Source organism: Prionailurus viverrinus, chromosome C1, assembly GCF_022837055.1.
Source record: "Prionailurus viverrinus isolate Anna chromosome C1, UM_Priviv_1.0, whole genome shotgun sequence".
Lineage (NCBI taxonomy): Eukaryota > Metazoa > Chordata > Mammalia > Carnivora > Felidae > Prionailurus > Prionailurus viverrinus.
In genome coordinates, this window is record NC_062568.1 from 213,174,600 (window position 1) to 213,200,238 (window position 25,639).

The 25,639-nt window shown below is 60.9% G+C and overlaps 1 protein-coding gene across 3 annotated transcripts in view; it reads left to right on the plus strand.

Annotated features, from left to right (window-relative positions):
• Position 1: 1 nt before the first annotated feature.
• The window catches only part of MMEL1 (membrane metalloendopeptidase like 1), a 32,116-nt gene continuing 6,478 nt past the window's right edge, over positions 2–25,639 (plus strand). Inside the window, exons 1-14 of one of the 3 annotated variants that reach the window (XM_047869974.1) lie at positions 2–415; positions 716–945; positions 2,946–3,112; positions 15,376–15,453; positions 16,092–16,151; positions 17,107–17,268; positions 17,494–17,574; positions 18,635–18,730; positions 19,128–19,246; positions 19,761–19,826; positions 21,083–21,217; positions 21,318–21,407; positions 24,812–24,948; positions 25,298–25,391. In XM_047869974.1, the coding sequence (XP_047725930.1) occupies positions 2,956–3,112; positions 15,376–15,453; positions 16,092–16,151; positions 17,107–17,268; positions 17,494–17,574; positions 18,635–18,730; positions 19,128–19,246; positions 19,761–19,826; positions 21,083–21,217; positions 21,318–21,407; positions 24,812–24,948; positions 25,298–25,391 (1,275 nt within the window). In that variant the 5' untranslated portion in view covers positions 2–415; positions 716–945; positions 2,946–2,955. Of the gene's footprint in view, positions 946–2,945; positions 3,113–15,375; positions 15,492–16,091; positions 16,152–17,106; positions 17,269–17,493; positions 17,575–18,634; positions 18,731–19,127; positions 19,247–19,760; positions 19,827–21,082; positions 21,218–21,317; positions 21,408–24,811; positions 24,949–25,297; positions 25,392–25,639 lie in introns of those variants that run through there. The other 2 variants (XM_047869975.1, XM_047869976.1) reach the window with 2 other exon arrangements.

The following is a 25,639-nucleotide window of genomic DNA, read 5'->3' on the forward strand; positions in this document are numbered from 1 at the left end:
CCCTCCCCCAGTGCTGCCCTCCTCCGGGGGGGGGGGGGCAAGCAGAGAGCTACCCCAAAAGGGTGTGACATCTCCCAGCAGGACCCAGCATGGGCGGCCCTGCCCAGACACCCTTCCAGTCCCAGGGGCCTGGGGGACCGCTTGTTCCGTGGGGTTCTGAAACAGGAGCAGAACCGTGCTGGCACCCGAGTGGGGCCCGAGGAACAGAAGCCTGGGTTGTGGCTGGACCTGCTCCACCCGGAGCCCCCGGCCTCCGTCAGCCGGCCGACTGGTTCACGCTCGGAAGCACTGGCGTGCCCCTGTCAAGTCCAGAAGCCTCTCCTGTTCCCCTAGCCAGGACCGACTGCCCCTCAAGAGTCCCCAGGGGCAGAGGGAGGCTGCTGAGTCCCAAGCTGGCGGAACGTGGGTGTCTCGGGTAGGGAGGTGGTGCTCCTTTTATACCTGGCGAGGCCCCCAGAACCCACCAATCTCACTGGAGACTAAGGGGCAGAGCCCCACGGCGGGGCCTTGGCAAACCCCACTGCCAGTGAGGGATTCTGGTCCCCGCCTCGCAGGCAGGGCGGGGGGAGGGCCTGGCCTTCCTTCCCTGCAGCCCCCACAGCCCCCTCAGGACGGTGGGGCCGAGGAGGGAGGAGGAAGCAGGAGGCAGGGCCAGAGGCCCGCAAAGGGACCCTCGCTCGGCCAGGAGCTGCTCTCGGCCCCTCCCCCACACCAGACCCAGATGGAACCCCCTGCCGGTGAGTGGGAGATGGTCCCGCCTCCAGGGAACCCTCGCCTGCGTCACAAAGGAGGCCCGGAAGCCTCAGTGGAACCCCACCTGAAGCCACTGCTCTCCGGCCCTGGGAGCCCTCCCACCTGGCCCCAGCTCACGGGAGCTCTAGGCCAGCCCGACCCAGCCTTCTGAGACCTGCCCCTGGGACGAGGCCGCCCCCGAGTGACCTGAAGGTGAGCCGAGGGAGGGGGCCTGCCTGCCAGGGCCAGCTTTCCTGGGCAGCACGGAGGGAGCACCCTAGCAGTGCCCAGCCCGTCTCCCAGGGGCCGGGCAGAGCATTCTGTGAGCACGCCCACACCGTTCCCCTCCGACGAGCCCCATTTCCTTGGCTGACCACCATAGCCCAGAGAGGCCTGCTCTGATTCCCTAGCACTTGGCTTTGCCCTTAGCCCTCAATATGAAAGTGTGTGCGCACTTTTCTGCCAAACTGAGTTCCTGGAAGCGAGCGGCACAGAAGGAGAGAACGCATTCACTAGTTCTGACCTAAGACAAAAGCCATTGGAGAGGCCGGAGCCACAGACCCTAGGCCAAGGCTCGGACCCGTCCAGCCGAACCCGTTCCTTCGTTCATCGTTCAGCAGACGTTGGTTGATGCCTCTGGGGTCGTGGGTACCAGAGTGGGTGCTGGGGACCCAGGCAGACGGAGCCCCGCGCCCCCATGGTGCCGACATTTCCCATGGGGAGGGGGACCATGGAAACGGAAGTCAGGGGCATCGAGCCTGAATCGCACATCTGGTGGCAAAACAGAAATCAGGTCAGGGGGTCAGGCTGGTGAAGACGGACCCAGGGAAGGCTCCACTGGGAAGATGGCCTTGAGCAGGGGCTTTTGGGGAGTGAGGGGGCGGGGGGAGGGTCTGGGGGAAGGGCAAAGCCTCCAAGGAGGGGTCTGCCGGGTGCTGAGGGCGGAGGACCACATGGGGTGCGCAGACAGGTGACGGGCAGGGGCTGCGGAGGGTGCTGAGATCAGAGCAGGCCCGGCTTCTCTCCATTTGGGTCATGGAGCAGGTGAGGCCCGGGGAGAGTAAGACCCGCCTAGGGCCACCCCCCCACCCCCGCCCCCGTCCAGAGCGGGAGACAGAACTCAGGCAGACCCCTGGGCATTGGCAGGTAGGGACACCTGCGCCAGCCCCAGCGTGTCTCAGCAGCCACGCTTGCCTGCCCATGGGCCCGACTGGCATGGTCTTCCTCAGGCTTTTCCCGAACTCGCGGCCCTGCCTGGTGCAGCGTGGGCACTGGTGCGGGGCTCGGCTGTGTCACGGTGTTTGAGGACCGGGAGTCTGACGCACAGGCCAGCGGCCAGCTGTTCCCAGCTGCACAGCCGTCCCAGGGGCAGGGCTGTGCGCGCCAGCAAAGAGGGGCGTGTGCACGCCCACTTGCCAAAGGGAGTGCAGACCTCAGAGCCCTCGGGGTCTGCTGTCCCCGCCTGTCCCCAGGCAGCGCGCCCTCTCCTGTCTGCCACAACCCTGACGGTCCTCCACCGCTGCCCACCCCTGGAGTGGCGGGGGCAGGGGAGGGTGGGGAAGGGGGACACAGGGATGCACGCCGGCCAGGTGGCTGCTGGGGCTGGCCTTCACGGTCACTGCCTGCGTGGGCGCCCGTCCTTCTGGTCTCCCCAGGGTCCACTCCTGGGCTCCGGGCGGGAAAGGTGGGCAGGAAGCCCAGTGGCCCATGCCACCTCCCAGAGGGGTTTCGGGGCCCGTAGCTCCAGGACTCCAGGACCCCCTCCCCAGCCCCGGGGAACTAGGGCCCCAGGCCGGCTCCGCTGCCCTAGCCCCTTGGCAAGCATGGGGAGCTGGGCCTGCTGGGTCCCTGGTGCCCACCCCCAGCTGTAAGCAGAGTGGTCCCTGGACGACCCCTGCTGGAGAGCGGGCTTGGAGAAGCCGACCTTGGGGAGAGGTTGCCACCATGGCCCGCGGGCCGCACCGCCCCCGCCCCCCCACCGGCACCTCGGGCCCTCAGAGGCTCTGGCCTGGGGAGACCGGCTAGCGAGACACAGGCCGAGAGCCGGCTGTGGACCGGGCAGTGGGGACAGGAGCCCGGTGTCCTGAAGGGACCGGCCTCCCAGACTCGGGCAGGGCCCCAGGGGCTCCACGCGCGGCTCCCCACCCTGGCCGGACACACAGCCCTTGCCCTTGGCCTTGGACTTTCTCAGCTGTGCACTTTCCCCCGTCTAGAGACTTGGCGATGGGGAAGCCCGAGAGCCCGGTAGGGATGGTGGAGATTGCCGGCTGGTCGGGACAGAAGCGCCCGGGCCTCCTGGAGGGGGGGCTGCTGCTGCTGCTGCTGCTGCTGAGTGTCGCCCTGGTGGCCCTGGGCCTCCTCTACGCCGCCCGCGGCGGAGGTGAGTGAAGGCGCCCCCCGCCCACCCACCCCGATGCGCCCGTCTGGTCGAGGGGGCAGGCGGGGGCCCAGGGTCCGCACCTGGCACTAACCTGCAGGGCGCCGGCGGCCCCTTCCAGAAGGCTCTGCCCAGGGCCGGCCGCCCCGGCCGGTTCCGCAGGCTCCGCGCAGCCCCCTCCCCTCCCGCACTGCGGTCCGGCCGGCGGGTGGCGGGAGCCGCGCTCTTCCCCTGCGCTCACCTGTGTCTCACGGAGGCGGCTGCCCTCCTCCTTCTCCCCCGCCCTGCAGAAGTCGTGACCCCCAGACAGGCTCCCCTGGGTGCAAGACGGTGGGAGGGGTCAGACTGGGCTCCCGGGGGTGCAGCCGGGGCTGCTGTGCAAGGACACTCCTCTTCTGGTTCCCCCTCTGCGTGGATAGGGAGGGGCTGTCCCCGACTTGGGTGGGGGGCCTGGCGGGGGTGGGGCTCACGTGTCTGCACCTGGGCTGCACCCTGCTGCTCACAGGCGCCACCCCAGCCCGGATGTGGGTGCTGACCCCCCACCCCCACCCCCACCCCCAGGGCAGCGGGCACGGGACTCCGGAGAGGGGCTCACAGTAGGGCATCACGGCCTTTGTCACTAGAATGACCCTGGCCTGGCCCTGGCCCTGTGCACCGCAGGGAAGCAGCCATCCATTGCTAGACGAGGCTATTTCTGGGGACCAGAAGTGGGCGCAGCCTATGGATGGGATGGGCGTCCCAGCCCAGCGCTGCTCCCAGCCTGTCCAGGCGCCCGGAGGACCCCTGCCAGCTGCTCTGGTCTCTGGCCCCTCTGGGACCCCCGCCAGGATGGGGGCACTGCCAGCTCCAGGGGCAGGGGGCAGGGGAGGAGCCTCTGGCTGCACAGAGAGCCCTGGGGAGCCCAGACCTCGAGGAGCCTAGTTCGGGGCTCGCTGGGCTGGAAACACCTGGTTGAGAGGCTTCCAGAGGACGGGACTGTCCCCCCGGCCTCCACCCCCCAGCTGATCTCGGCCTCAGGCCCTTTGAGTCCGCAGAAGAATTTACATGCAGTGTTACTGTGTATTTCTCAGTGCTTTCTCATTTCCACGATGATTTTTTTCCCGGATTCCTGAGTTATTTCGAATTTTTTTTTTTCTTTTTAATTTCCAGACGTACGGAGATTTGACCAGTTACCTTTTCTCGTTGGCTTCTCGCTTAACTGCATTGTGGTCAGAAACCAGGGTTTACGCGGTGCTGATTCTTGGGTGTTTGCTGAGGCTCGCTTTGGGACTGCCACGTGGTCAGTTTTGCAAACAATCCATGTGTGTTCGTGGAAGACACCCAATCACTAACTGTTAGATGAAATTGGAGATACAGATATATCCACACCAATCGAATCTTCTATATATTTGGGTTTTTTTTCAATTTTCTTGTGTGAGAACCACCAGTTTTCCTCGTATTTATGCCAAATATTAATTTGCCTCTTTTAAGGCTACGTTATCATGTGAAGACAAGGTTAGAAACGGTGTCTTCACACAGCCGATCATTGCACAGTGACACCTTCTATCTTAATATCTTTTGCCTAAAGTTCTGTTCTGCGCGATGTGAATATAACCACTCGGCCCATTTTCTTCCATTCTTTCTCTGTCAGACCTCTTGTGTCTTTCGCCTTCGATGTGTCTCTTGCAACCGTACGAATCTGGATTGGATTGGGGTCTTTGTCTCTTAGCCGGAGAATTCAGTCTTCCTGGCCTTCGTTATGGCTGTCTTTGCCTTCTTTTGGGTGGCTCTGGTATTTTTTCCTCCTCTATTTTCCCTCAGCTAGCTTGCAGGTTTTCTATCACTGTCCATTTAGGGGTTCTCGTTGATTTTTTGTTTGAACAGTTGTTTTAAAAGTTATGGATGGGGCGCCTGGGTGGCTCAGTCGGTTGAGCGTCCGACTTCAGCTCAGGTCACCATCTCGCGGTCCGTGAGTTCGAGCCCCGCGTCGGGCTCTGGGCTGATGGCTCAGAGCCTGGAGCCTGTTTCCGATTCTGTGTCTCCCTCTCTCTCTGCGCCTCCCCCGTTCATGCTCTGTCTCTCTCTGTCTCAAAAATAAATAAACGTTAAAAAAAAAAAAAGTTACGGACAAGTGCTTTTCGGGAAATCCCACGCGTTTTTATAGAAATTACAGTAGGAGATGAAGCCCCATGTCCGCGGTCCTGCCCCTCCTGGAATCCTGCTCCTACAAAGCAGCCACATTCACTTTCCAGCACGGAAGCCAGCAAACTCTGGCCCGGGTTTTGTAAATAAAGTTTTATTGGAACACAGCTGGGCCCACTCATGTCTGTGTTGTCTGTGGATGTTTTCCTGCTGCAAGAGCTAAGTTGAACTGGTCAGACAGAGTCTGTGTGTGGCCCACAAAGCCCAAAATATTTATTGCCCGGCCCCTGACAGGAAACTATTGCTAACCCTTGGACTGAGGTGGCTTTCCGTATCTAAACCTTGACTTTGAACCTCTTTTACTGTCAGTGTTGGGTCGTGAGGAGGCGTTATAAGGTTGTGGTTAATGCCCAGGCATGGCTCGGCGTGCCGGCCCCCCGCCCCAGATCCTACTGCGTGACCTCGGCAGGTTTCTTCCGTGCCTCTGCACCTCAGTTTCTCCGTCTGTGAAATGGAACATAACATAGTACACACACGACAGGCTTACTTGAGGGCCCAGGATGTAATGCATCAGTAACACTTAGAAAAATGCCTACGTCTGTCATGGTGTTCGTGAGCAGATTTAATGGCAAAATAGCCGATTTGTCATTTACCCGCTACCAGTATGGTTATCGACGTGCCGAAGGGAAGGCAGATTCAGCTCCCTACACAACCCAGACCCTGCCCTCACAATACAGACGTGTCCGTGCTTTGTGGTAAAGACTGAGGGTCATACACAGCTGAGCTATGAAGAAAAGTTGGGTCGCGTCTCCCCTCTTTGCCGTTACCTGGTTTCCTTGTCGTTAATAGCTACCTCGTTCCAGAGGCTTCCTTTTTTTCGGTCACATTATTTCATTACCAGCCCGTCTGCCTCTCAGATGTCACCCTCTTGGTCCTAAGATAGATTTTCGTGGATTGCAGGATGGGGCTTGAGTACCCAGTACTGATGGTTCCCCAACAGTGAATCACTTTGGTGTGAGTCCCTTCAAAATGACATTTCTAGGGGCGCCTGGGTGGCTCAGTCGGTTGAGCGTCCGACTTCGGCTCAGGTCGTGATCTCTTGGTTCGTGGGTTCGAGCCCCGCGTCGGGCTCTGTGCTGACAGCTCGGAGCCTGGAGCCTACTTCTGATTCTGTGTCTCCCTCTCTCTCGGCCCCTCCCCCGCTCATGCTCTGTCTCTCTCAAAATTAAATAAACATTTTTAAAAAAATGACATTTCTAAATCTGCAAGTTCTGTTCCCAACCTCTCTGATCTTTCCTCCAAAGAATTTTTCAATGCAGCTCAAGGAGCTACACCTGCGGTCTCCTGCACGAAGAGGTCCTTCGGACGGTTTGTAAACTGAGACGCAGCTGGCTCACTCCGCCTGGCCTCAGGTTCTGCTTCTTCAACAAGAGGCCAGATCGCTGGGGTCCTGTTCATGTCGAGGAAAGCCAAAGAATCCGTCATTCTGCGTTCCACGTATCAATTGTTAGGTGGTTATGAGGCGTGGTAATACGGGTTGAGCCTGCACAAATATAAGGTATACAGTTATCTTTCCAGAATCCCATGGATCCCGGGTCTGGGGGAGCCTTGCCAGGCTCGCTTACTTGTTTTTGTTGTAAGAAGAAACGCCATTCCGTAGTTCTCCGTTCTTTTTCTTTCCGGCTGGACCCATGTCCCTCCTTCCTGGAGACCCTCCGTCAGGATTTATCCTAGGCAGGTGTGCTGGAAATGGACTTCCTCAGCTTCTGCTTCTCTGAAAAAGCCTTTCTTTCCTCTGCGTGTTGAAAGATTTTTATCTCTGAGTAGAGAATCCTCGGTTGACCGTTTGGTTTTTCCCTCAGTCGCTCCGTTGCCTTCTGGCTCAGACGGCTGCTGCGGGAAAGGCCGCCATGACTCCCGTCTCTGCTGTTTCCATCTGTAACGTTTCTCCTCTTTCTGTTGCCCTCGAGATTTTTCTCTCTGACCTCGGCTGCGGTGTGGCCGGGGGAAGCGCGGGCGCGGTTCAGTATTTTAGGATTCGTGCCGCGTGTGTTCTTTGGAATCTGGGGTTTTACTTTCTTCGACTCGTCTTGGGAAACTCTCAGCCATTATCTTTTCAAATATTTCCTCTGACCCCTTTCTCTCTCTCTCTCTCTCTCTTCTTCTCTTGACGGTTTGATGCTGTCCCGCAATATTTGGATGGCCTGTTCTGTGTTTCTCACCCTTTTAGTCTTTGTGCTGCGGATTAAAGAGTCTGACCCGAACTAGTCTCCACGTTCGCTGCGTCTTTCCTCGGCTGGATCCGGCGTGCTGGGCAGCCAGTCAGGAAAATCCTCCACCTGTAATGATACGCTTTTTATTTCTGATATTTCCACACGACTCCTTTTTATAGTTTCTACCTCTTTGCTGAAATGTCCTATCTGTTCAAGCATGCCGTCCTCCCTTTTCATTAAATCCTTTAACGTATCACCCATAGTTGTGTTAAAGTTCAGCTCTGATGGTGCCAGCATTTGGGCACTCTCTGAATCTAGTTTTGTTTTTTTTTTTAAGTTTTTTTTTTTAATGTTTATTTACTATTGAAAGAGAGTCAGAGCATGAGCAGGGGAGGGGCAGAGAGGGGGGGGGACAGAGGATCCCAAGCGGGCCCTGTGCTGACAGTGAGAGCCCGATGCGGAGCTCGAACCCACAAACCGCGAGATCATGACCTGAGCCGAAATCAAGAGTCGGGCGTTCAACCAGCCGAGCCCCGCAGGCGCCCCTCTGTGAATCGAGTTCAGCCGATTATTTGGTAGCAGTCCGCTTTTCCGGCCTTTGCCTGTGTGTGTCTCACGCACCTTCGCCGAATCCTGAACACCACGTGGGGAAGGGTAGAGACCGAGGCACATCGTGTTTGTGGCTGGAAACGGGGACATGTGTCCTGCCAGTCTGTTGGTGTGTGGGCTCGACTCAGCTAGTCAGGAGTCACCCTCGGGGCGCCACGGATTCGAATTCCTCCAGCAACCGGCTGGCTGCCGTTACCTCCCGTTTTCCCCTCGGCCCTGCCTCAGCCTCACTGGCAGCGGCCCCCGGATGCCCGTGACACAGAGGGGCCTCTCTCCGCGCCTCAGTCCCTCCACAAAGGGTAGGTGGCCAGTGCTCGGCTCGCGCCGGGGGCACGCGATCCCTGATGCACCGGCCACGTCTGGTCTTCAGCCGCCCTGGGCCCTGGACCGGAGCATCCCTGTGCTGGTCCCCTCGTCCACCAAAGTTTGCTCCACCCCTGAGTTTCCCACCCTCTCTCTAGAGGCAGCAGACGTCAGCTTGATGTCATGCTAAGATCCTGGGGCCACAGGGGGCTCCTGTCCTGTCCCACGGGCAGAGGATTTTTGGTTCTGACCCTCCTCCAGACCGGTGGGCTTTTGCCTGACCCCTGGAGGTGCGAGCTTTACTGCCTTTTCCCCAGCGGCTCAGGCCCTTGCTCCCGACGAGAGGAAGGCGCGGGCAAGCAGGGGAACCTGGTGAGTGTGCCTCAGCGGAAGCGGATGACGTCTGGCCTGGGCCCCTGAGGGGGCTCTCTCTGGCCTTCCGATGGCTGCCCCCAGTGTCTCTCGTCAGCACCTGCCAAAGACCCCCGGCCAGAACACGCGAGTGAGGCAGCGTTCCCTCCCGGCTGTTCCAAACCAGCGAGCCAACGCGCGGGTGGCCTCTAAGAACGCGCGAAGATTGCGCCTCCTTCCGTCCCTCTTACCCACTTGCGTGGTGACCAGGCTCACTCCTGGGTCCCGTCAGAGGGCGGACGCTGTCGTCCCTCCTTCGAGGGGCTCCTCGCGCTCTGAAACTCTTTCCCGAGTTGCTCTCTGACCCCAGGCCCTAGACGGGGCTCTCGAGAAGCTGTGACGTCTGCGGACGATCTAGACTTCTCTTGTCGTTAGGACGGGCAGGGTAGTGTCGTGGCTGCTGACGTTCCGAGCAGGAAGCAGACCCCTTCTGCCTCAGACGTGCGCGTGGCTGGTTAGCTAGTGAGGCGGTCAGTTGATGGGCACCTCCGTTCTGCTTCCCGACGCGCAAGGATTTAGAGCCGTTCACGCCTCTCCCGTGCCGGCTCCGTGTGGTCGCGGGCGAGACTCGGTTCTCTCTCACTCTGGTCTCTCACGGAGGCAGCGTTAGTGAATACAGCCGGGTTCATTGGGCTCATCGCACACCCCGCGAGCTTTCTTCGTCCTCCCGTCTCCCAGCTCAGGATGTCCTTTCGAAATCATCTTTCTTCTCTCCAAAGCACGTGCTTCTGGAGCCTCCTATTCAAGGGGTGGGTTGCGGACCAGGGGGTGGCAGCCTCACCCGCCTCTTCTCAGGAGCTGGGCCCCACCCTGATGACTTCATTCAACTTTTATCACCTCCTCGGGCAGGCCCACCGGGAGCCAGGACCTTGGCCTGTGAACTGGGGTGAAGCCACGTTCAGTCCACAATAGGCCTCAACCTCTGTACTATGATGGACACTTGAGGCCCTTCTTGTGACCAGGCAAGTGTGGGGAGCGCCGCGGTAACAATTTTTCCACGGTAGGGACGCCTGGGTGGCTCAGTCGGTTAAACATCTGACTCCCGGTTTTGGCTCAGGTCACGATCCCAGGGTTATAGGATCGAGCCCTGCGTTGGGCTCCATGTTGAGCCTGGAGTCTGCTTGTGACTCTCTCTCTCTCTCTCTCTCTCTCTCTCTCAGTCTCTCTCTCCCTCCCCCCACCTTTGCCCATCCTTCAGTGGTAGTTTGATGAGACAAATCTGGACCCCATTGTCCCTCGATGGCTTAAAGATTTAGTCTCGCGGTCTCCTGGCTTCTGCAGCCGCTGTGCAGAAATCTGGGCCCATCTAACTGTGGTTCTTTGTCAGGTGAACGTTCTTCCCCTCCGAGCTGTGTTTCCTTTGTCTCTGGTATCTTCTCACTTTTACCATGAGGCATCTGGCCGCGAACATTTGTTTCGTTTATTCTGCTTTGGGTAAGTTGTGATTCCCGGATCTCCGCATCAATACCGTGTATTCGTTGTGGGAAGTCGTGCACTATCTTTCTGAATGCTGTGTCTCCCTCACGACCTCTCTTCTCCCGCTCTAAAACTCTGATTACGCGTGTCCTCAGCCCTCCTCGCTCTATCCTCCAAGTGTCTCTGGGAAGGTTCCGTCTCTGACTTTGTCCTGCCTCCTGGGTAAATTCTTTTGGGCTATATTCCAACTCACTAACCCTCTCTTCACCTGTGTTAGATCTGCAGAAATTCTCCCCCAATTAGCCTGCAATAACTCGGAATACATACCCTTTAGGACGCTGCCTTCCCTCGGGTGTGAATTAAAATGTTGGCTGCATTTTGCAGAATGTTGATTCTCCAAAAATATATCTGAATATGCCTGTACCTGCAGTGCAGTAAAGATTCCATGGAACCCTGGAATTTGTGACATGTTGTCACTTAGGTTTCAATTAGCAAACAGTGCAGCCCGGAGGAAAAAATCCAGAAATGTGATCTTGGCCACCACGTTCTTTCGTGTGTCTAGAATTTACAATTTATTCTTTCACACACTGATTCTTTTTAAATGTTTCTTGCCCTTGTTTTTAGTGTTTTCTTTTACTTCTCCAAACATACTCGGATTCGTTTCTGCATCAGCCGGGTTATTGCTTCCTCACAAACTGCCCTGGTGCTCGGGGGTTAAAGTAACGTTCGTCTGTTGGGACGCGCACACAGGCGCACAGCCACGGCCAAGTCGGCCCACCCAGGCTGGACTCTGTTCAGCCCCCCCTCCAGGGGGTCCTCGCACCCGCTACGAGGACCAGCAGGCGGGCCTGGGCAGAGTGGAGGAGGACGGCTTGAAGCCCCCAGGCCCCCTAGGGCCTGGGCTCAGGACCGGAGCAGGCATCCTTTCCACCACATTCTGTTGGCCCAAGCAAGCCACGGGGCCAGCCCACAGACGAGAGGGAGAAAACGTCCTCCGGCAACAGCATGGGGGCAGGGAGGAGTCGAGACTGGGGGCCCGTGATGCCCCAGACATTCGGGATCGGAGAGTCCCAGAATACAAAATCCTCGGGGTTCACGGTTCTGCCATGTGCTGGTCACACCCGTGGAAGCTTCTCGCCGTGTTGGAGTGAATCCGTGCTCGCACTGGCTTTACGTGTGGGGACCCTGTGTCTCTTGGGCCGAGAAGTTTCCCTCCAGAGAAGGCTTGTTGTTTGTTTCCATCAGGCACCTGGGGAGGCCACCTGCTTAAAACGCACGTCTCAGCTTGAGGTTTCCTTGGCCACACGGTCAACCTCGTACACGCACCTGCCTGACGACCAGCCCGTGCTCATTCTCCGGGGAGGAAGGTTGTTTTCCACCCTCTGAGATTTCTGTGGCCTTTTTTTCCAGAGAGAGAGAGACACAGGACGTGGTGACAGACAGAGAGAGGGAATATAAATCATTCAAGTCAAGGCCAACCTGTATTATTTTTTTTAATGTTTATTTTGTGAGGGCGAGAGAGTGGGGGAGGGGCAGAGAGAGAGGCAGGAGGAGGACGGAGGATCTGGAACAGGCTCTGTGCTCTCAGCACAGATGCGGGGCTCGAACTCATGAGCCGCGAGATCATGACGTGAGCCGAAGTCGGACGCTTAACCGACCGAGCCACCCAGGCGCCCCATTTGCCAATGACTGTTAAGTAGGTCTACACTTTCTCCAGATTTCCTCTGTTCCTCCCTCACGTCCTGTTCTGTCCCAGGATCCTACGGGATGCCACGGAGGCATTTGATTATTCATCAAATCTCCGTAGGCGACTCTCGGCTGTGATGGTTTCTCAGACTTCCCTTGTTTTTATGATCTGGACAGTTTTGAGGTGTCCTGGCCCCGTATTTTGTAGAACGTCTCTCAGGCGGGACTTGTCACATGTTTTTCTCATGGTTGGATGTGTTTTGGGGAGGAAGGCCCGTAAACGAAGGGTACGTACTTATAATGACTCGTCGCTGTCGTTGACAGTGACCACGTGGCTCCAGCATATAGCGTTCGTCGGCTTTCTCCACCATAAAGTTACCTTTCCCCTCGCTTTCCATACTGTCCCCTTGGAAAGGAAGCCACCGTGGACAGCTCACGCCCAAGGGGCGGGGGGAGTTGGAATCCACATCTCTCCGGGCAGAGCACCTCCGTAAACGATTTGGAGTTCTTCTATATGGGGTTTTTTCTATTTCCCCCATTTATGTATTTACGCGGTGATGTATTTATGTCGGCATGGACTCGTGGATGTGAATTTTATACTTTGGACTAGGATCCAGAGCTAGTTGTGTTCAGATCGCCCCAGCTTTGACCTCGGGGGCTCTGTCGTGGCTTTGGTGCTCCTCTGACAATCCCCCGTCACTGTGGCTTTGGGACTCTGGAGGGGAGGGGAGCACTTCCTTCCTTTCTAGCCTTGTGAGTTGTTCCAGGCCCGTCTTGTATCTTTTCTGCCCCCGTTAGAGAACCCAGCGTCTCTCCAAGGACCCCTGGCTCCCTGCACGGGGAGACGGTGTCAGAAGCCACGCTCAGGTTCCTAGATGTGAGCATTGCTGGCGGGTCATTGCTTCCGGCCGCTCTCAGCCGAGGGCGTGCTCAGCCCCGTGTGTGCACCGTCTGTGTCTATGTCGGGCTAAATACGAGCTTCCTTCCAGCCCCCTGCCCTTGCCGACCTGCCCTCCCCCTGCAGCGGTGAGGAGTCTGGACTCCCGCCCTCCCCTGCTTACTTAATCCCAGTCGTGGTCTCAGAACTGCCAACCTGCATTCCCGTGGGGACCAATTTCACCGACTACACCGCCGCGCTGACGGTCAGCGCCTTTTGCCTTTTTTGGTTTATTTTTGAGGGAGAGACAGAGAGAGAGACAAGGCACAAGCTAGGGAGGGGCAGAGAGAGAGGGAGATGCAGAATCCGACGCAGGCTCCAGGCTCCGAGCTGTCGGCACAGAGCCCGACACGGGGCTCCACCCCCACGAACCACGAGATCGTGACCTGAGCCGGAGTGGGACGCTTCACCGACTGAGCCACCCAGGCGCCCCTCGCTTATTTCTTTTCATTGCTTCATAATAATTCCACCATGTGGCCGTAATACGGTTTATTTCTTCGTGGCTCTGTGGCAGGACACCATGGTTGCAGAACCACAAACAAAAACACCCTCCGCACCTGCTATAAAATTCACGGTCCGGCTTCCGTGTGGACGTGGGCTTTCCAACCACCTGGGGAAACACGCAGGAGTGGACTTGCGGGGTCGCCTTGTAAGGCCGCGTTTGCCTCTGTAAGAAGTTGCCAAGCCGGCTTTCGAGGTGGCTGCCCCACCGGGGGTTCTGCGGGCTCTCCTCTGCTCTGTTCTGTGTGTTTTGTGTCTCTCCCCTGTGCGTCGGCCTGGATAACTTCCGTTGACACAGATTCCTTCCAGTGCAGACTCAGCTTGTCGTGAAGCCCGCAAAACAGATTCTTCGCTTCGGTTCTTTCCGACCGTGTCCGTGTATTTGGCGATGCGCACCACGTATCTGTCTACACGTTTCCCGTCTTTTGTACCAGATCCTTTAATCTCGTGATCCTCATCGCTGAAGACTCTGTCCCCTAACTCTGACAGCTGGTCCCCGGGTCCACTTCTTTGGACTCTGTTGGGTTTTTCTCGATGATGGGCCACGTTGGCCTGTATCTTCACGCACGGGGATTTCTCGCCGCTTTCCTGCCCCGCCCGTGCCCTCGGGGAGGCCCCGGAACAAGGACCTGGCCCGTGGGGGAGCGGTGTGGGACCCCGTCCCTCGCACCAGCCCCAATGCTGGTGGCCTTACTGGCTCCTCCAGCCCGAAGCCCCCTTTGTGCAAGACCACCTTCCTCGCGCCGTGGCTCCCAAGGCGGTCATAGGTCCCTGTTGCCCAGGGAGGGCGCGTGCCTTTCTGGAATTTGGTTCTGCGGGTTTCCTGTCCGCAGCTCTCGGATGGGTGTTTACAGACTCCCCCGACTCCTTCTCCCGGCTGGGGAGGGAACCAGAGTCGCTTTCAACTTTCCGCGTCCTCATCAGAAGCAAAAATCCCTTCTCCTCCTCGTCATGTCTTTGGCCGGAGCTCAGATGGCCTTGTCCACTGTCACTGAGTGTCACTGAGGGCGTGGCCCTTTGGGGTCCGAGGTCCGGCTCTTGTCCCAAGGGTCTGGGTTAACGACCCTGACAGACCCCCTGGGGCAGCCATGCCTTCGTGCCCTCTCGCCACTGCATTTTTGCTTCTGATCGGCATCGCTGTCCTGTCCCCACGGGCCGGGGCTCCCTGAGGCAGGGCCCGTGCCGGACTCGTATCTGAACGCTCAGGGCCCGGCACCGGGGCAGGCTTGTCACAGTCGGCAAAGGTTGGACTCATGGGTGCACAAACGGTGGGCACAAAGGGCGGCAGCCACAGGTGGGGGGAGAAACGCCCCCAACCCCACACTTCATAAGCGGGTCTTCCCATGGCCAGGGCCCCAGGGAGCACCCAACACTCCGGGAGCTTTCTGCACCCTCTGCGGCCTCTGACCTGCGTGAGGTCCCTCTTTCCCGCCAGGTCTCCGTGCGCCTCCGTAGCGGGGACACTCGGCCACAAGCCAGGTCTGTAGGGGGCCAGGCCCAGCAGGCCTTCTCCCTGCACCTCGCCCCTGCCCCACCCCCTTCCGGGCAGGGTCCCCACCCTCCCGGAAGCTCCCCATGCTGACCGGGTGATGCCCCTGCCCTGTGCAGTGGATGGATGCAGGGAAGGTGGCCAGTGAGTCAGGCAGTGAAAGTGGCCTCCCGTCCCCCTACACAAACCTATTGTTCCTGCCTCGGTTGGACCCCAGGAGCTGCCCACCTTGCGTGGGTGCGGCCCATGACCTTGAGATCAAAGAGGAAGGTCAAAGGAGACTTCCCTGAGGGGAAAGAATGCGGACTTCCGACTCAGGAGCCCCCTGGGCCCCGGCAGATGGGGGTGGGTCTGGAGAGTGGGGGTGGGCAAGCCAGGGGAGCCCCCTCGCCTTCCCCCTCCCCTCCGAGGTAAGTTCCGCTGGGCTCCCTGGTGACCCAGCCTGGCTGTGGGGAGGCAGGCAGCCCCCCGGAGAGCCCTGGACCCCAGCGCTGCAGGGAAATGGCAAGGCTGCCCCCAGCGAGCCCCGAGGGGCCCCAGCAGGGGGAGGCAGGGGGCTGAGTGCTGTGTTTCTCCCCAGGGAAGCAGCCGCCGTCCTTTCCTAGCCGGCTGTGCTTCTCAGAGGACGAGAAGACCCTTATAAAACGAAAACCCCGAGGTAGCTTTGCCTTCCCTTCCAAAACATGGCCCAAGCAGGTGGGCTGGAGACGGGGCCCCCGGTGGGTGGGGTGCAGCAGGGGCGCGGGGCCCCGCCCAGGGCCCCCAGAGTCCCGCGGAAAGCCAGGGCAGCGGCAGGGACACAGCACCCGCCACATGCAGGGTGTTCCCTGCTCCCCGGCTTGGGGCGCCGTCCCTCAGACCAGGCAGGTGCACACCTATACAACCAGCTGGGGCCCGGCAGGGGGGTCAGGGGGCAGCAGTGTGCAGAGACCAGCAGCACGGGCACCCTGCCTGGAGGAGGTGACCCTGACAGGGGCGAGAGCCGGCTGGCAGAGAGGCAGGAAGGCAGAACCACCAGCTTCAGTCCTGGGGACCCGGGGGCCCTGGGGGGGTCAGTGGAAAGCAGAGGGTGCGTCCACGGAAGAGTCTCCCGGGTTACGGAAGCGTTCAAGCCGGCGTGGGGCTCCCCCTCACGTAAGCCCTAGCCCTGGGCCACCTGGGGAGGACCCCAGGTTGGACTGCCCCGGGGGCTGGGGGCGGTTTGAGGCCTGGCCCTGCCCGCCCCAGCAGACGCACCTCACCTGTGCCCCATCCCACTCTGCCTCCCGACTCGCTCACGCCGCGTCTTGCCCACAGCCATCCAACGGCCCCAGGTGATGGGTGAAATCTGCACCACCCCTGGCTGCGTGATAGCAGGTAAGCCCCTTCCCCACACCTCCCAGAGCCCTGCCCCGGGGCGCAGGGCCTCCCAAGGCCAAGGGGAGCCACCTCCAGACACGGCATGGGGGCCGGTGGGCAGTCCCTGGCCCCGCCTGCAGGCGGGGTCTCTGCAGTGGGTGAGGAAAGCGGGTCTGCTCCCTCTTCCCAGCCCTGTGCCCCCAGGAAGAGGTCCCTGCGCCCACAAGGCCCCTGTGATGGGGAGGAAGGTAGTTCAGGGACAGGGGCTCTTTCCTTCAGTCACAGAGAGAAAGGTCACATGAACATACAAGCTTCCTCCCACGAATTTGTCTAAAAATCGGGGACCACATGCTGCCATTCGCAGACTGAAAACAGTGAGAACGGTCTGAAGAAACATCAGGAAAAATCTCAGACCTGAGATTTTCCTGCCCATGCTGGGGTCGTGGACGAGCGTCCATGGTCGGTGCTTCCTGCGAGGCCCCAGCCAAGTGGGACAGAGGGCGAGGGACGGTCCCGGGCTGGGGGTTCCAAGTGGGGAATCCAACTGAGAGCCTTCGGCCGGGGACCCCCCACCAGTGACGCAGCACATTCTGGTGCTGGGGTGACACCGTCTCCTCCAACAGCACACAGACTCCCTGTGGCGGCCCAGAGCACCCCCACCCCCACCCCCGCTGCAGACACTCTGATGAGTGAGGGGGCTCCAGGGGCAGCAGACTGCCTCCTGGGAGCCGGGCAGTCCTGGCCGTTGCCCCAGCGCCGGACCGTGGGTGTCCTGGCAGAGGTCGCGGGATCCCAGGTCATGTGGCTAATAAGTCGTAGCCCTAGAACTTGAATTCCTGCTTCCGACCTCGCCGAGGCTCAGAGAGGGTGACTCACGCTGCTGAGGGCACACAGCCATGATGGAATGTCGAACGGTCCGCGGCCACCCGCGACTGGGTCCCCCCTCTCCCTCTCCACCCCTGCGGGCGAGCAGCCGCCAGGATCCTCCGGAACATGGACCCGTCCGGGGAACCGTGTGACGACTTCTACCAGTATGCGTGCGGAGGCTGGCTGCAGCATCACGTGATCCCCGAGACCAACTCCCGGTACAGCGTCTTTGACGTCCTTCGAGACGAGCTGGAGATCATCCTCAAGGGTGAGAGCCGCCGTGACCTCGGGGGTGGAGCTGGGCAAGGCCGTACGTCTGCCCCACTCGAGGGTGGCCGTGGGGCCCGCAGAGAAGAAACCCCCTGGAATAAAGGCCCCGCAGGGGCCGAGGGGCCTCCTCTCACTAAAGAGGGACGGGTGACACCAGGACCTTTGACCTGGCTCTCCCGGCGGCCGCCTCAGGCCTCTGTCCAGCCCCCTCCTCTGCCCACAGGAGTGCTGGAGAATTCCACCGCCAAGGACAGGCCGGCTGTGCAGAAAGCCAAGATGCTGTACCGCTCCTGCATGAACGAGAGTGAGTGGGGGGTCCGGGACCCCACAGTCCCCGCAGCAGTGCGTGGCAGCTGGACGCCACTCAGGACTCACGGCCACGGGGGCTGTGCCCCCACCTGGCCGCCGGGCCCAGGCTCTCCCGGGGGCAGGGACTTACTGCCAGCTGCCCGTGATTCTGTTTACACCCTGACCCCAGCCCGGGCCACACCGTCCGGGCAGAAGGACAATGCTGAGGGGCGCACCTGGAAGCCCCAGGGAAGGCGCACACGCGCGTGTGCCTGTGTGTCCGCGAGTGTCCACACGTGTACCCGGGTGCTGCTACGGGACTGCCCTGTGCTCGGGCTCCTAGGAACGGCTCCCCCACACCCCGCGCCCCTCTGGCCCGTCTCCCCTCGTGTCCCTGCCTGGGGGTCTGCAAGCCCAGCTTGGGGTGTCGGCTGCTCTGTAGGGAGCACCCCCCCCCCCCCCCCCCCGCTTAGTACCGAGGGCTCACTGTTTTGTCCCCGCATCCGACTCCGGAGCAGCCAGAGGAAGCCGCCAGCTTCTGGCTCGTGCCTCCCGAAACCCCGGCCCCCATCTGGGCTCGCCCGGAACCTTCCCTCTTTCCAGCATGAGGCTCCCCCATGCCCCTGCCTCCCTGTGAGTCTCCGCCAAACCGAGTGACCTGGCGCCCTGCCACCGGACCCTCGCCTTCACCTTACGTGTGACCCCAGTTCCCGAGCTCCCGGCCGGACCTCCGCTGCCCTGCACAAGTTGTCCACGTCCAGTCCAGAGTGTTCGGCCGGCCACGGTGCTGGCGGCCCCCACCCGTGCAGCACCCCCGGGCCGCAGGGCCTCCCTCGGCCTGGCCCCCCCACCAGCCGGTCGCCTGTCCCCCGTCCCACGCCCCGTGTCCTGCCGGCGCGTCTGCTTCGGTCGCCCCCGGGGCCCCTGACACCCGCGTCCGTCTCTGCTCCTCCCGGGCCCTTCCCCGTCCCCGTCCCCGTGTGACGGGGGCCTGGCTTTGTGCCGGCGTGCAGCATCCCCACGGGCCTGTGTGAAGGTGGGTGGCGGGGAGGCGAGTGACCCTCCTTCCCTCGCAGGCGTGATAGAAAAGCGAGACTCGCAGCCCCTGCTGAACATCTTGGATCTGATGGGCGGCTGGCCGGTGGCCATGGACAAGTGGAACGAAAGCGTAGGTAAGGCCGGGGCCTGCGGCAGCCTCGCTCAGCACACGGGTGTCACCGCCCGGGGCTCCCTGGAGCCGAGCCCTCGCGGGCTCAGGCTGGCGAGTTCGCACCCGCTGCCGGTGGGCTCCCCAGCCCTGCAGAGGGCGACCCTTCCAGGCCCCTGGGGGGCACGCGCCTCCCAGACCCGGGGCGTGGGGGCGGGGCACGGGGGCACCAGGTGCCCGGCAATCCCTGGCCCTGTTGTCCCGCAGCGGGTCCTCAGCGCCGGGGCCCACAGGTGTGCTTGCCACCACGATGTCCCCCGAGCTCTGGGGCTTAGGGGGCTGGGGTCCACTGTCCGACGAGGGCCTGGCCTGGGACCCCCGGGAGCGCAGCCGGTCTCCAGCGTGAGGCGCTGACCCCCCAGGCCCCAAGTGGGAACTGGAGCAGCAGCTGGCCCTGATGAACGCGCAGTTCAACAGGCGCGTCCTCATCGACCTGTTCATCTGGAACGACGACCAGAACTCCAGCCGGCACATCATCTACGTACGAGCCGCGCCGGGGGGCCGGGGCAGGCCGGGTCCCTGGTGCCTGGCTGGGGGCGCCCGCAGGGCCGTGGCCAGGGGGCGGGTGAGCCCCGGGGGCGTTCCCAGGGTCCTGCCCTTGTCCACGTCCCGCCCGGGGCGCCAGCTGCGGGGGGACCGGGTCCCAGTCAGAGGAGCCGCCGCGTGCCGTCTGTCCGGGCCTCGGGCTCCAGGGCAGGAAAACTGACCTCAGAAAGCCACCGCCGGCCACAGCGAGCCCGCGCCACGCAGGGAGGGCGAGGGCGCCGTGAGGCCCTGCTCGTGGCCCGCACGTCACCTGGGTCACCTGGTCAGCGCACCCGGCGCGTGTCCGGCCGTCACTCGCAGAGCAGCGCCGGGGCGCGTCCCCCTTTCCGGGTGGAGCCCACGTTCCCGCTGGGCGCAGTTCGGGGGGAGTCGAGAGAGCTGCTGTCCTCCCCAGCCAGGCTGTGGGGACCCCGGCTCGTTGCCCAGGGTCACACCCTCTGTGTCTCCAGATAGACCAGCCCACCTTGGGCATGCCGTCCCGAGAATACTATTTCGACGAAGGCAACAACCACAAGGTGAGTCCGGCCGTCCCCGGCCCCTCAGGCACTTTGCTGGCCCCCCTCCCTGGCAGCTTTAGGGCCCCCCTGTGGCCTGCCCGTGGTCCCCTTGACCCCGCCCCCCACGGCTAGCCTTTGTGAACGCCTGCGGGGCGCTGAGAGCTGCGGACAAGCTAAGCACAGCCTTCGTCCTCACCGTCGAAGGGACCGTCCCTAAACACCACGTGCCACGTATGGGGACAGGCTCAGCTGAGCCGGTGGCCCCGAGGCCCACGCCCTTCACCCCCGTCTCACCGGTGAGGACTGCGGTCCACGCTGCCGGTCTACCGCGTAGGGCCCGTCGAGATCTGAACTCAGGCCACCTGAGCGCGGGGCTCTCGTAACCACTGGGTTCCTGGTCCAGGGAGGAGCCAGGCAAGGAGCAGACAGCGGCGAGCCGGGCCAGAGGGAAGAGCTGGGAGCCGGCTGTGGGAGGTGCGATTGTGAAATAGCCCTCGGCCAGGAAGCAGGATGGTGGGCCTCCTGGCGGAGGCGGGCTGTGAGCCGGGCCATGAAGGACGGTCCAGCCAGGGGCAGAGACGAGTGTGGCTGACAGAAGGAGCCACGGGTGGGCTAGCAGAGCGGAGACAGCCAGGCCAAGGGCGTCGACGGGCCTGACGCTGGAGGTGTGGCCTCTGCGGACCCTGCCTGGGAGAAAAGCCCCTCCCAGGATGAGGCGCAAAGAAGGCAGGTCCAGGAAGGGCATCGACCCTCCGGACCCAGTGCCTGACCCCCTGGCTGAGTCCAGCCTCGCTAAGGGCAGCCCACCCCGGACCCTGGCATCTGACAGCCCTGGCCGGCCCCGGGGCCTTTACGGGGCACCCGCCAGGCGCCCAGCCCTTTGTAGGCAACCACGGAGACAGAACAGGTCTCTCCGTCCCGTGCAAGCCCAGGGACGTGGGGGAGGGGGCGGAAGCGTAGCCCCGAGCCGTCGGGGCGTGACCTCAGCGTGTGGCTCCCCACGCAGGTGCAGGTCCGGGGCAGCAGGCCACTCACGCGGAGCCCGCGGCCGCTGCACCGGCTTGTCCGCGAGTGCGAGTGGCGGCTGCGGCCCGGCCCGGGAGGGCGCGGACGGTCTGGAGCGCCCCGTCCCGCCGCCCGCCGGCCGAGGTTGGCCCCCGGAGCATCCCGGGGGCCCGCTTCGTGTCCTACGCCCACCCCCGCCCCCACAGAGAGCTCCATGGGGGCCGCGGGGGCCGAGGCCGCCAGACCGAGTCCTGCCTCCCTCGGCCCAGGTGCGGGAAGCATACCTGCAGTTCATGGTGTCGGTGGCCGCGATGCTGCGGGCGGACATGAACCTCCCCGAGAACGGCTACCTGGTGCGGGAGGACATGGCGCAGGTGCTGGAGCTCGAGACGCAGCTGGCAAACGTGAGGCCGCCGGGCGGGGACGGGGGGGGGGGGGGGGGTCCCGGCCGCCCCGCCCCCGGTGTGACCCCCCAACCCCCCCCCCCCCGGCCCCCCGGTGCAGGCCACGGCCCCGCAGGAGGAGAGGCATGACGTCACTAGTCTGTACCACAGGATGGGCCTGGAGGAGCTCCAGAACAAGTTTGGCCTGAAGGCAAGTCCCCGCCCCCCGACGGGCCCCGCCTCCGCGGGCCAAGCCACAGAAACACGCCACGTGCGCAGAGGTCACCCGGACAGGGACACTCTCGCACTGGGACGGCAGGTGCAGGCGGGCCGTCCAGGCATGCAGGGCCACCCCATCTGTGAGGTGGATACCGTGAGGACCCCGCTTTCCTGAGCAGGAGACAAGCCGGGAGGGGTCGCCGACTCACCAGAGCGACCCTCGCCCCGGGCACTGCGTCCCTGGGGCCTGTTCTGAGCCCCTGCCTGACCCGGCCCCGCCCCGCCAGACCCTCAGGCCCGCCCTCCCTGCTGACCAGGCCTGACCGCAGGGGGCTGGGGAGGAGCAGCCCAGGCCAGACAGAGGGGAGCCGGGTTTTGCACCCCACCCAACCCAGAACTCAGGTGGCCGGTACCCTGAGCCGCAGACTTGTCTGGGGCCTCCCCTCAGGAGGGACAGAAATGCAGTGGTAGCCAGGCCAGCCTTACAACCGAAGCCCGAGTCGGGGCAGAGGGCAGGGGTGGGACAGACACTACAGTTCCTAACTCCTGACCAGAAAACGCAAGGGTCTGGAGACAGAGAACAAAGCAGGAGCACTCCGGAGACTCCTGCCCAGGGTTCATGGCACTTGAACCCTCTATGGCCCTGGAGCCTGCCCTCTTCCTTGGCACCTGCTCCCAGTGGTGATCTGCTTCGACCGGCCCCTCAACACAACCCAACAGCTGCCCCCCCACCCCCGCCACAGCGGGCACTGTGGGGGACGAGGCCCCCCTCTGGCTCGGGCTCCAGCAGTGAGCCAAGCGGGCAACCCCCGCCTCGTGTCTACACTGCAGTCCAGGCGGGGAGGCCTGCGTGCAGAGAGCAGGGAGGCGATGGGACAACGCAGCCAGGAAGGGCTGCACCACGAAGCTGGTGCGGGAGAGAAGTCTCGGAAAGAGGGACCGTCTGGGGTGTGTGGTCCAAACAAAGGGGCAGCCAAGGGCCAGGTCCTGAGGCAGGGGCCGCAGGGTGACCGGAGGTCAGAGGAGGCACCGGCGGTGAAGGGGTGGACGATGCCAGGCCTCCAGGGCACGTGAGAGGGCCTGGGGCACAGACTCGACTCACACTGAGGACCAGGCGGTGAACGCTGGCAGGTGGAGACGCTAGCCGACGTGGCGAGAGGGGTGGTTTCTGATCCACTTGGAAGATAGAGCCAGCAGGATCTGCAAACGTACTAACAGTGGGAAGAGGCGAGAGAGAAGAGAACGCCCACGGCCTGCAGGTGCCGTGCCGCGGAGATGGCGAAGAAGCTTGGGGGAACGTCCTGGAAGCCAGGCGTTGGGCTGCCTGCCGTAGAATGCGTTTATAACGCTTAGACTTGCCTCCGAGTGTGCACGTCCACACGGCCCGTCCCCAAGGCCCCCACCCCGACTTCTCCCTCCGCAAGACGGGCCGTCGGACCCAGACAGTTCACTCACCTGCCCTGGGTTGTCTTGTCCTACGTTTTGTAGGTGAGACAACATCTCGCCGTCGCTACGCCCCATCTCACCGGGCCAGCCGTGCTGACGGCCGCACAGTCAAGTTTGAGAACACGGCAGTTTGCGCCCCGCTGCACTCTTTTTGTTATTGGGTTTTTTTTCTTTTTTACATTTAATTTATTTTTGATAGAGCGAGACAGAGCACAAGTGGGGGAGGGGCAGAGAGAGACGGAGACACAGAATCCGAAGCAGGCTCCGGGCTCCGGGCTGTCAGCACAGAGCCCGATGCGGGTTTCGAACCCACGAGCTGTGAGATCACCACCTGAGCTGAAGTCGGACGCTCAACCGACTGAGCCCCCCGGGCGCCCCAAGCCCTTCGGTTTCTGACACTGACACGAAAGGTCTTACTGTGTGATGTATCTTCGGGTTCTTTGTTGCGCCTGCGCAGAGGCTCTGACCTCGGACACGGCGGTTTTATTCCGCGCACACGCTCGTTCTGATACTCTACGTATCTGCAGTTCCTCTCAGGTTTTATGCACGTGAAATCAGGTCCTTTGTGAACGATAAGTTTTATTTCTTCCCTTTCAAACCCTTACTGATTTTCTGTCATTTACTTGTCTTGTTGAGCTGGCAGGGACGCTCAGTCACGATAGTAGATGTCCCGTTTCCTCCCTCAGTTTTGACGTTTGCTGTGGGCGGTTTTGTTTTCGGGGTTGCTGCTGCTGTACGTGGATTCCCCTCACCGGACTGTTGAATTTACCTTCTAGCTCTAGTCCGCTAGGACTTCTTGTCATGAACAGACGGCAAAGTTCATTAAACGCCTTTCTTCCTGCATCCATTGAAATTACGATGTGATCGGGGCGCCTGGGTGGCTTAGTCGGTTAAGCGTCCGACTTCAGCTCAGGTCTCGATCTCACGGTTCGTGGGTTCGGGCCCCGCATCGAGCTCTGTGCTGACAGGTCAGAGCCTGGATCCTGCTTCGGATTCTGTGTCTCCCTCTCTCTCTGCCCCTCCCCTGACTTCGGCTCAGGTCTTGATCTCATAGTTCGTGGGTTCAAGCCCCATGTCCGGCTCTGGGCTGACAGCTTGGAGCCTGGAGCCTGCTTCGGATTCTGTGTCTCCTTCTCTGTCTGTTCCTCCCCCACTCACGCTCTGTCTCTCTCTCTCTCTCTCAAAATAAACATTAAAAAAATTTTTTTAATAAAAAAAATTAGGATGTGATTATCCTGCTTTATCTAGTTATCACCGTGAGTTACTTGATTCGATTTTCAAATTTTACACACCAAACTTGAATTCTTGAATAAATCAAATTTGGCTGTGATGTATTATCCATATTATGTAGGTGTGGATAAATCCTAATTGCTAATATTTTCCATAGGATTTTTTTTTGTCTATGATCATAAACGACACTAGCCTGTTACCTTCTTTGCTTGTAATATCCTTATTTGGGGATTCAAGTTTTTCTTGGCCTCATAAATCAGATTGAGAAGACTTTTCTCTTCCTCTCTCCTCTGGAAAGTTGAGCAGGACTGGCAGTATGTCTTCCACAAATGTCAGATAGCATCCACTGGAAAAGGCAGATGGTTCTAGAAATTTCCATGTGGGAATCCTTCAAATGAAAGATCAATTTATTACCTATAAGACTATATTTCTACTATTCTTATATTTATTAGATATATACTCTATAGATCGTATTGCTAAACTCCTTTCAGGAATTTTTCCATCACGCTCAAGTTTTCAAATACGTTGGCGTGATCTCTTTCCACAGTCTGTAGGCTCTGTGGTGATGTCACCCACCCTCACCCTGACTCTGATCATCTGTGCCTTCCCTCTGATTCCCCAGATATTCTCTGGTGGGGGCTGGGTTTCTTGGATGCCCACGAGCTGTGTCTACCTACCTCTCTGTTCTCTCCCTCTTTCTCCGCACGCCCGCCTTCCCAGGGGTTTAACTGGACGCTCTTCATACAATCTGTGCTGTCCTCTGTCAAAATCAAACTGCTGCCAGATGAGGAAGTCGTGGTGTATGGCATCCCCTACCTCCGGAACCTCGAAGACATCATCGATGTCTACTCAGCCAGGTGAGGCCCCGGGAAGGTCCCCAGAGGCCTCGGCATCTCGGCCTCTGCACCCCCCCTCCACGTCTCCTCATGGGAGAGTACCCCAGGGAGCATCTTCTCTGGGCAGATAAATATTAGTGGCCGATAGAACCTTAGTGAGAGTTGCGAACCCTCCCTGGGACTTTTCGGGCATCTAGGAGCAGACAGGCTGTATCTGGAGGTTGTCCCAGAGGCTTTCTCCACCACCCTGCTTGGGGCGAGCGCCTGTTTGTCACAGAAGCCGTTGACCAAGGGCCCACAAGCCCAATCCCCACTCTGGGCAAACTCCACGCGCCTGTCATATGCCCCACCCTCTGCCTCCTGCCCACAGGACCATGCAGAACTACCTGGCCTGGCGCCTGGTGCTGGACCGAATTAGTAGCCTGAGCCAGCGATTCAAGGATGCGCGAGCTAACTACCGTAAGGTGAGTGGGGCCCCACGCAGGTGGCTCCTACCCCTGGCCTGTCATTTGTTCACTTAGTTCACGGTGCTGGGCACCTGCTCTGGGCCAAACGCCAAGGTCCACGCCAGGGGCAGAGCCACGCAAGAGGCTGACAACGCCTGCCCTCTTGGGACAGTCGCCAAACCGGAGAGCCACTCTTTCAAAGCAACAAGTAGGACATGACAGGAAGGTATGGGACAGAGATGGCCTTTCTGTGAGGGTGACACTGG